The sequence below is a fragment of the Saccoglossus kowalevskii genome, chromosome 13 (genome assembly GCF_978046115.1).
Source record: "Saccoglossus kowalevskii chromosome 13, keSacKowa6.1, whole genome shotgun sequence".
NCBI lineage: Eukaryota > Metazoa > Hemichordata > Enteropneusta > Harrimaniidae > Saccoglossus > Saccoglossus kowalevskii.
In genome coordinates, this window is record NC_140653.1 from 13,321,045 (window position 1) to 13,332,446 (window position 11,402).

At 38.4% G+C, this 11,402-nt stretch overlaps 1 protein-coding gene across 1 annotated transcript; it reads left to right on the forward strand.

Annotated features, from left to right (window-relative positions):
- Positions 1 to 2,264: 2,264 nt before the first annotated feature.
- Positions 2,265 to 9,513, forward strand: LOC144354911 (uncharacterized). Its single transcript, XM_085507320.1, has 3 exons — positions 2,265 to 2,377; positions 2,554 to 9,096; positions 9,273 to 9,513. The coding sequence occupies exon 2, from the start codon at positions 2,666 to 2,668 to the stop codon at positions 8,762 to 8,764; it is 6,099 nt and encodes a 2,032-aa protein (XP_085363446.1). The 5' UTR covers positions 2,265 to 2,377; positions 2,554 to 2,665; the 3' UTR covers positions 8,765 to 9,096; positions 9,273 to 9,513.
- The last annotated feature ends 1,889 nt before the right edge of the window (positions 9,514 to 11,402 follow it).

The following is an 11,402-nucleotide window of genomic DNA, read 5'->3' on the forward strand; positions in this document are numbered from 1 at the left end:
CGGATTAGAATGAGCTACGTCCATGCTTTTTAATCATAGAAATGTAGGGTGTGATACATTTGGCGTGAAGGTATTAAAAAATTCAGTTGTTGGCTGTTTCCATGGAAACGGTGGTCAGAATTTGTTTTCAGATTTTACCAATAGTAACTTTGTGCCCACACTCAAGCTGAGCAAAATGAGCTATGTCTGAGGTGTTGTATCCAAAATTTGTAGGAGATACATTTCCTGATAACTAGGGTGAAGGTGTGACCTACCTGCTAAGTTTGAGCGAAATCGGCCCAGCCAAACAAATCACAGAAGAATTAATACGTGAAAACACTAGAAATCACACACACACACAGATACACAAAATTAAAGTGATTTTAAGGGCAATCCAAGTGGAGCGAATCGCCAATACCATGTTCATTTGCATATTGACCGTGAAAATACCAAAAACATCATTGCATTGGTGATATGCAAATTAGTTTTAGTCAAAATAAGTTACTGCTTAGAAGTACCATTACTGTTGTTCAAATTTCATTTCACTCGGCAAATATATTCATGTATATACCCAAACGAAAAGTATCGTACTTCTAAATATTGTTTATTTCTGCTATGTTTCGAAAAACGCTACTCTTGAACGGATTACTTTATTCGCTCTCAGACCTCATTTGCATATGGGGTGTGGAAGTACCGATTTTGATTTCAGGGACGAATCAAAATAAACTGCAGTATATATGTAATAATTTAGAATACTTCCTTTCACTGTGAACATTTTTCCGCTAAAATAAATTCCAGTGAAAATGCCATTTCCCTCATACTCTATTGAGACTTGACACAGCACAGTGAAAATTTGATTCACACCGTATGCTTGAAAACTTTTCATCGAAAATAAATTAAGTGAAATTCTGTGTGATTTCATGAGATTTGAAAATGAAAAAATTATATGACACCCAACCCTACCACTCCATACACAATGTAACCACACCTCAAAAACATCCTTTCACCAGTGTATTCTATTTGAATTCAGGAGAAATTTAAATAAACAAATTATATGACAACGAACTTAATTATAATTTCAACCTCTAGTTCAGCACTGATTAAATAAACTACCTCGTCTTTATGCCAACTTGAAGTTATTCAATGCCTACACCAGTGACTTTAAAATCTATTTTTCAATTCCAGGAATTTCACTTGCTATTAATTGTATGGGAGTGCCAGTCTTTTATTTTCTATTGTAATGTCAATTTCTTGTGATTACTCGGAAAATGAAGCTGTAACCACAGACCACAGTGCTGCAACTAAAACCTGGTATAAGCACCGGTTAGGCAGTCTTGAACTATGCATGTGAAGCCAGCTGAGAGGTATATCCAATCCTATAGATTTCTCATTGTTTGGTAACTATTTGCTGCAAATGCAACAAAAATCAATATAACAATATTACCCACACAGCATTCTACAGGTTACTTGTTTTACTTTGATTTTGATTTTGTGATTTTTTTTAATTCCGCCCTACCTACATCTGAGCCGATGCCTATGTAACGAGATTTCAACGAGACCCATATATCGACGATTTTAGTCAACGAATCACAGATCTCCTTCTATAGCGCACATGATGACGTCACCGGGCGGAGTCGGGTGGCAAACACTCAAATAAAATGGCGGATTACACCGACGTTAGCGACCGAGAATAACACGGCTTTACGGTAAGTTTATCATTGTCAAATGCAACGAAAGTCATTTTGATGTTAATATTGTGGCTCGAATGGTTCGACTTTAGATCGTTATTTTGCATAGTTATTCTGGGAGTGACGATTTTGTTTCCACCGTTTCGACCGAACACCAGTGTCTTTTTCCAGTCGCCTGCCATGCCCTGGAGACGGGTGATGTTTTGTTGAAGATCGGGCCAACATCGTCTACGGTATTGAAGCCGTAGCTGTAAATATTCATCAAATTGTATCAACATTTTGTACATTATACAATAACTCTTTATTAAAGTAATTGAGCTGATTTGGACTGGAATAAAATATTTTTTATTTGGAACACATCGCAATTGATCAGGAAATATTTGTTTGCTCCAATTTTCTGCGTCGATGCCGTGGGCCGGTGACCGTTATACAATTTAAAATCAGTTTGCATTGTTTACTATAGCTGTTTACAGTGTTCTAATCATTACGATTTACTTATTTTTTTGCTTCCATTCTAGATAATTATGCTCAGTGATGTAAAATTGAAGCGATGACTGATGTTGCTACCGTCGTACGGTAAATCTAGGAATTCCTCTACAGCGCCCTCTATTACAATTGTTTGTTTGTTATGCACTGGAGTAGAAATGCCGTCAACGTAAATATGGCAGCCATTTAAAGACCGGGCTCCATCAGTTTGCCCCGAAATCTAGGTGAATACTTAATTTAAATGTATTTTCTAGTAGCGATAGAAATGATTAATATCTATTGGTGCCGACATTACAATTGTGTTTGATTCTTTGTATTTTATGGATTTGTATTTGATGATTCAAAATGTGCATGTTCATTACGACGTTGCTCAAGTTTTATATGTACTTTTGTACTGTAGTTTACCTGGATGGTATAGACTGCAAAAATAAAGTTCGTGAAGACTACGAAATTACAGCTATTATCATTCTGAGTAAAGAATTAAGGGTAGCGCCCGCAACAGTAAACTAGAAATGTCCGAGGACACAGAAGTTCAGCTTGAAGGTCAATCTCCAGTCGATGAAGACAGAGATCAAGCAGCAAGTGTCAATGGGACGCGAACGCGGACTTTAACACTGAAAGGTAAGGAGCTCAGATTCAACATTCTTAGAAGAGATTTGAAAGCAAAGAAATCTGAACTTAGTAAAGCCAAAAGAAATGCCATTATGCAAAAAGGATTTGAAGATACCCGAGCACTTAAACAAAAGCTGTTAGTTGCACAGATAGCATGGCAAGACATAAGTGAACTTTATGATGAACTTGCTGAATTGTTGGAAAAGCAGGAAGAAATTGCTGCATTCACAAAACAGAAACAACAAGACTTTTTGGAATGGCATAAATTTGAGGATGACATCAAAGTAGAAATTCAACATCGTATTGATATGGAAATGCTAAACCCTGAATCACTCAAATCAAGTTCACAGAAAACTAAAATTAGTAGCCATAGCAACCGTACAACTTCCAGTGTCAGGTCAATGAAACTGGAACTTAAGAAACAGGAAGCTGCATTGAGAGTACAGCTAGCGTTTGCACCAAAGGAAAAACAGCTAGAAAGAGAGGAGCTAGAACATAGAAGGAGGATTGAAGAATTAAAGTTACATAAGAAACTTGCTGAAAATCAGGCACAGCAAGAAGTGATATATGAAGTAGACAGATCTGATGAAGGAAGTCAGAATTTGAGTGGCATACTGCCAGCCAATAAGGATGAAGATATGTACAGATTTTTAAATTCACAACCAGAGATGGATGAACAACACTCACAATCAAATAATACAGAAGCACAAAGGGCTATGCAAACTACTAGTTGTACAGCCAGCAGTGTTGATTACAGCCATGTTCCTTCAGTACACGATCAGAACTGTGCATTAATTTTGTCACCAAAAATGGAAGCAAAGGTAAACAAGAAAGTAGAAAACAAGGATGCCAGGGCCAAGGTGAGCAGTGTTCCAAACCCACTTGCGAATGAAGTCACTGATGCTATGAAACAGTTGGTGGACTCATTTAGGCTTCCTCAAGTCAAATTAGAAATTTTCAGTGGAAACCCACTCCAGTTTCCCTCATGGGAGTCCTCTTTCAAGTCTCTGATTGAGTCAAAGGCCCCCTCAGTGGTTGAAAGATTAAATTTGTTGAGCCAACATCTGTCTGGTGAGCCCAAAGCAATGGTTAATAGCTACCTCTTGCTCCAAACTGAAGAGGCATTTGTACAAGCCAAAGCTGAGTTGAAGGACAGGTATGGTAACAATACAGTGATTGCCAAGGCATTCATAGATAAGCTTGCATCATCACCAAGGATCCAACCACGTGACTCCATTGGACTCCGAAGATTTTCTGATATGTTAAATGAAGTTGTTGCAGCAAAGCGAACAATACATGATCTTGGTGTCTTGGATTACCCACAAGAAAATGCAAAGCTGGTAGCTAAAATTCCAACTTATATAGAAAACCAATGGAGACGTATTACACATGCCAGTGTTAGCAGTGGATGTTTTCCAACCTTTGAGCGGTTTGCATTATTTGTGAAAGAAAAGGCAAAAGAAGCAAACATACCTGCTTTTGAACCTGAAGTGAAAGACTGGAAGGAATCTTCTGTTTTCAATAGAGAAAGCAAAAACACCAGCAGGGGAGGGAACCAAGTGAAAGCTAGAACATTTACCACAAATGTAATCAGTGGTAATGAAGATCTGAAGTGCCCTTTTTGCAAAGAACAGCACCATATTGATGACTGTGACAAACTGATGAATCTTCACAGAAGAGAACGGAAGCAATTCTTCAAGACAGAAGGTCTGTGCTATGCTTGTGGGATGACTAAAGAACACAATGGGAGAGCATGTACATCCAGAGTTGATTGTAAGAAATGTTCAAAAAAACATTTGACAGCTCTCCACTATGATGAAAACCGTACTACCAGTGTAAGTCATTGCATTTCTGTATGTAACAGAGAAGGACAGACAACTGACAACTCCATGATTGTACCTGTATGGGTACGAAGCAAAGTTAATCCCAACAGAGAAATCTTACAATATTGTGTTCTAGATCCACAGAGCAATACCTGTTTCATCTCAAAAGAACTTCAGAAACAACTTAGAATCATAGGGCATGATACTGAACTGACACTGTCAACAATGCAAATGAATGGTGCAGTTGTTTCAGCTAAGAGGATAAGGGATTTAGAGATTCTTAGTTACGACAGAAAAGTTGTAATACCAGTGCCAACATCCTACACCAGAGACCATGTTCCAGCAGAGAGACACCAAATCCCAAGTTCAGAGGTGGCAATGAAGTGGAACCATCTACGAAGAATTGCTGATAAGATACCTCCAATCATGCCTCAAGTTAAGGTTGGAATATTAATAGGTAACAATGTTCCATCGGCTGTAAGACCTAGAGATATCATAGCTGGCGATGAAGATCATCCATATGGCCAAAGGTCTCTACTAGGATGGGGAATAGTTGGAACAATTTGTTCAAATTCAGAAAACAATGTTGTGTCAAACCGCATTGTGACCACAGAAACAAATGCAGCGAGTCAGCTTACAGCCATGCCTGCAAATAAGCCGAAATTAGTTAACAGATTGGTAGTTCAGTCAACCTCAAAGGAAATAGTGAGTACACAACAGATTCAACAGATGTTTGAACGGGACTTTATTGAACATAAACACAAACAAGATTCTCTGTCAGTTAATGATCATAAGTTCATCAGGTGCCTCTCTAACAATATCATCAAGAGAGAGGATGGTCACTATGAGATGCCCCTTCCACTGAAGTACAATAATCTTCGACTTCCAAACAACAAACCATTAGCTGTAAAAAGAACATTACAACTCAAAAGACGATTGCAAAGAAATCAGAAATACAAGAAAGATTACTTCACATTTATGGAAGATATCCTAACCAACTGTGCTGAAGAAGTTCCTGAAGATCAACAGAATGTAGATGGCAGGGTGAATTATGTACCACATACAGGTGTGTATCACCCCAAAAAACCTGATAAGATCCGTGTGGTTTTTGATTGCTCTGCAAGATATGAGGGCATATCTCTTAATGACTGTCTCCTCCAAGGACCTGATCTTACCAATGGTCTAGTTGGGGTCTTAAGTCGCTTCAGAAAAGAAGAGGTGGCAGTGATGGCGGACATCCAGGGTATGTTCCACCAGTTTCATGTCACTCCAAATGATAGGGATCTGTTACGCTTCTTATGGTGGAAAGATGGTGACTTGGATAAGGAATTGTCTGAGTACAGAATGACTGTACACTTATTTGGTGCAGCCAGTTCACCAGGATGTGCCAACTTTGGTCTGAAGAGAGCAGCAGATGATGGAGAGGAGGAATTTGGTGAAGAAGCAGCTAGTTTTATCAGAGATGACTTTTATGTAGACGATGGGTTAAAGTCAGTTTCAGATGTAAGCAAAGCCATCACCCTTGTTAACAATAGTATTGATATTTGTGCTAAAGCTGGGTTGAAACTGCACAAGTGGATCTCAAACAAGAGAGAAGTGCTGGATGCAATACCTCCTGAAGCTCGTGCGTCGAGTTTGATGGAAGTAAACCTTCAAACAGACCTCTTACCTGTAGAAAGAGCATTAGGAGTGACATGGGTCGTGGAGGGTGACTTTTTCCAATTTAGAATATTATTGCGCGACTTACCACTTACTCGCAGAGGTATTCTTGCTACCATCTGCTCAGTGTATGATCCTTTAGGTTTTGCAGCCCCAGTAATCCTAACTGGAAAGATCATCTTGCAAGAATTATGTAGAAATAATGTTGATTGGGATGATCCCATCACTGAAGACCTCAGAATGAAATGGATACAGTGGAGAACTGACATTCTTGAGTTACAGAGTTTGAAGGTAAACCGTTGCTATAAACCTAACAACTTTGGTGAAGTCAAGAGAATAGAGCTTCATTACTTCTCTGATGCCAGTGAAACAGGTTATGGACAGAGCACATATTTGAGACAAATCAACCAGGATGACGAAGTATACTGTTCTTTCGTCATAGGAAAGGCCAGAGTCACACCACTCAACAAACAAATCACCATCCCTCGCCTTGAGCTGACAGCAGCAGTTTTATCTGCAAGAATGAGTCACTACATCACCACAGCACTACAGTTTAAAGATGTGAAAGAGTATTTTTGGGTAGATAGTAAAGTTGTTCTTGGATACATAAATAATGAATCCAAACGTTTTCACACCTATGTCGCCAACAGGGTCCAGCAGATACGAGAGTTGACTTCTCCAGATGCATGGAAGTATGTTAACACTGCCTCAAACCCAAGTGATGACGCTAGCAGAGGGATAACTGCCAGGCAACTTATCAAAGATTCTAACTGGTTAACTGGACCAGATTTTCTATGGAATGATAAGTCCCTATCTGCAACAGAATTTCGATATGAGTGTACCAGTGACACAGAAGAAGAGATGAGGAGAGAAATGAAGAGAACTTCCACGGTATTGAAGACTAATTCACTCACAGCCTGTTCAGATGGTCAATTGATCGACCGCTTTGATCAGTACTCATCATGGGACGCATCTAAACGAGCAGCCGCTAATTGTCTACGTCTTAAGGCAAAAATGTTGAGAGCCACCAAAACCATAAATAGAAAGTTAGATCTCACAGATGTCATGTCAGAAACTAATACACCCTTAACTGTACAGGATCTCGCAGAAGGTGAAAAAGCCATAATACGAGAGGTTCAAAGTAGAGCCTTTCAGAAAGAAATACAGATACTGAAGGAAATGAAGCTAGTGGGTAACCCACAATCTAGAAACCAACTAAAGGCACGAAATATACAGTTCAGAAAATCCAGCACTATATATAAACTGAATCCATTCATAGATGACCAGGGTTTGCTGAGAGTTGGAGGTAGAATACAGAAATCCTGCCAGCTCTTTGAAATTAAACATCCAGTCATCTTACCCAAGAATATTCACATAACAACACTAATAGTGCGACACTTCCATGAACAAATCAATCATATGGGAAGAGGCTGTACTCACAACTACATCCGACAGCATGGATATTGGATCATCAGTGGCTCATATACAGTGTCTAAATTGATCAATCAGTGTGTCACATGTAGGAAGTTCAGAAGAGCACCCCAAACTCAGAAAATGGGAGACCTTCCAAGTGACCGCATAAAGGAAGCCCCACCATTCACATATTCAGGTGTAGATCTTTTTGGACCATTCTTAATCAAGGAGAGGAGGAGCCAGTTGAAGAGATATGGTGTAGTTTTTGTGTGCATGGCATCCAAGGCAATTCATCTGGAGACTGTCAACTCTCTAGATACCAATTCTTTCATCAATGCGGTGAGAAGATTTGTTAGCATCCGTGGACCTATTAGGCAGCTGAGAGCAGATTGTGGCACTAACATCGTTGGAACACACAATGAAATGATTAAGGGCCTGAAAGAGATCGATCAGAAGAAAATGGCTGATTTCTTGATAGGTCAGAGGTGTGATTGGATTGAGTTTAAATTCAATGTTCCCAGCAGTAGTCACATGGGAGGAATTTGGGAGAGACAAATAAGGACTGTTCGAAGTGTTCTGGAACCCCTCATCTATCAGGCAGGTCCACAGCTGGATGATGAGTCCTTTCGCACATTTATGGCGGAAGTGCAGAACATCGTAAATTCAAGACCAATTACTCTCAATCAGCTGAGTGAATCCGATTCTCCAGAACCTCTGACACCAAACCATTTGTTAACGATGAAGACCAGAATACTTCTTCCCCCACCAGGCAACTTCCAGAAGGCTGATATGTACTCAACACGTAGATGGAGAAGAGTACAGCACTTAACCAATGAATTTTGGAACCGATGGAGAAAAGAATTTCTGCATACGCTACAGCAAAGGCCAAAGTGGACCACATCACAGTACAATCTGAAATTGGGTGACATAGTCATTATCAAGGAAGATAATGTACCACGTAACTTCTGGCGTCTTGGCAGAGTGACAGCAGTGTATCCTGGGAAAGATGGTTTGGTACGCAAAGTACAGCTTACTACTGCCAGTTCCATAGTGGACAGACCAATCCACAAGCTTGTACTGCTCCTTGCTGTTGATGAAGACTAATTGGGACTATGAATAACATTGAGTACAGTTAAATTGTTACCTTTATTGTTGATGTTATTTTTTGTGAACTCTTACTTGAATTTCAAGAGCAATTATTATTATAGACATAGTTTGATATAGATATTATAAAGTTTGGCATGAGTGCAAATGTACGATAAATTACCCATTTGCAGAGAGGAGTGTTGCTACCGTCGTACGGTAAATCTAGGAATTCCTCTACAGCGCCCTCTATTACAATTGTTTGTTTGTTATGCACTGGAGTAGAAATGCCGTCAACGTAAATATGGCAGCCATTTAAAGACCGGGCTCCATCAGTTTGCCCCGAAATCTAGGTGAATACTTAATTTAAATGTATTTTCTAGTAGCGATAGAAATGATTAATATCTATTGGTGCCGACATTACAATTGTGTTTGATTCTTTGTATTTTATGGATTTGTATTTGATGATTCAAAATGTGCATGTTCATTACGACGTTGCTCAAGTTTTATATGTACTTTTGTACTGTAGTTTACCTGGATGGTATAGACTGCAAAAATAAAGTTCGTGAAGACTACGAAATTACAGCTATTATCATTCTGAGTAAAGAATTAAGGGTAGCGCCCGCAACAACTGAATGAACGAACCTTGGCTGGCGAAGATGTATCTGGAAGTGTACACATTTGTTGGAAGTGAAAAAAATATTCAATGTAATGACAAAAATTGTAAAATGCTGTGGAATTTCTTTTGCAAATAAAAATATTCTAGCAATTTTCTATTAATGGTTTATTCAAGTGGGCAAAATATAATGTACAGAAAGATTGCCCGTAGAGTATTGCTACACTGAAAAGTAAGCAACCGACAGCCTGTATAAAAGGGGGGCTGTGATTGGCTGTTACTTACGCGAGATTTGAACGGGACTTACATAGGCGTCGGATCAGATGTAGGTAGGGCAGAATTAAAAAAAAAAAATCACAAAATCAAAGTAAAATAATAAAATAAAAGGGCATTAATAACAAAAGTAATAAAAAATAAAATTAAAATAAGTTGATAGTCCAAATAATTAAAGCCTGTACACTACATCAGATTTTAATCAGATTGGGTGAAATCCGTATAGGTGAGTAATTCGCAGGTGTGACCTCAGGGACCTTATTCATTTCAATAACCCACTCCTTGATTCATCCACACCTCACCAAATCCTTATGAAAACAGTAGGTTTGTAACATTAGACACTTACCATGGTTCCCTATCTCTGTCTGTCCATACTGAAAGTCATAACAAAAGTGACAGTCGATGCTGCGGCATAGCCAGAATACGCAGCCAATACTTGACAATTCTCACCAACCTAAGGTATCAATAGAAAAAAACGCCCTAGCCCACATCTTACAGCAGCACTGGAAGCATAACCACACAAGTTCAAAATAAAACTTATTGCAACTTATTTTGTAGAATTTCAATTTCAAAACTAACTTTACTATTGCTTACTATTACTATAGCACAATATATATGTAGACTAATACAACATTTAGTTGCTGACCAAAAAAAAAAGAAATTTTAGGCTGCCCCCTCCTTATGAAACATGATTTACGACTGTATTTGTTTTCAGTCTTGCTAGTAAACTACTAAAAGTTCATTCAAGTTGCTGGTATCATTATTTTCCAATGATGTTCAATAAATGATCCCCTTCACATTTCCCTGCTCCAAGCATTGACCAAACTGAAGCAAGAATCAGTTTTGTTTTCTTCTTTTCAAAGACTCTGTTTTTTTTTAATATTTAATAATTTTTGTACTGATTTCTTGGAGATATTTATTTAAATAGTCATGTTCATGTCACCCCTAAAACGATTTAATGACCTGCGTTCATCCTTTCTCATACATGTGCAATCACTGTCATGCCAAGATTTCTGTTTTGTTAATATCATTCGTAGCTATACAAACCATATCTCCCAAGTATATTTGCAGTTTCTATTAAGTACATGTGTTACTCATGTTTAGTTGACCCAAAGATATAGTATTCATATGTAAATGTTTACAATTCCCTTACAATAAACAACAGTGAATAAATGTTGACTTTCCTAGCCTATTTGACAATTGGAAAGTTTTGTTTTCTCACGATTGTCCCGTCTTCGGTGTGTTTTTAACAGTGTTTGTGTTAATAAATGCGTATACATTACGAAAGGTCACATCTTCACCCTAGTTAGGTAGTAAATTCTGGAAAAAAATCCTGGCCAACTGTTGCCATGTCAAAAGCCAACAAATAGAGTTTTGAATACATAAACCCCGGGCTGGGGCATATCTCATTCTACGGTACACGTATAGATCGAGCTCATTCACTGATCGTGACTTAATTTTGAAAATTTAATGTAAAATTATACCAGACCGACCGCTGTGGACCAACGTGTGTTAAGCGTCCGTAGGGGTTTTTAACGCCGTAGGGAAATCGGCACCATTAAACAGTGTTCTAGGTAGTCTGGTTTTGGTTGTATTGAGTCAAGCTATCCACCAATAAATGCCACAATGCAAGTCGACAATAGATAAACACAGAATTATTTATATGATAAAGTGACACATTATTGATACACCCAATTGGGAAAATAAGATTTTTGCAAGTCTATGAAATAGTTGGGGTATGTATAACTAAAAACCTGATTCCACACTGAG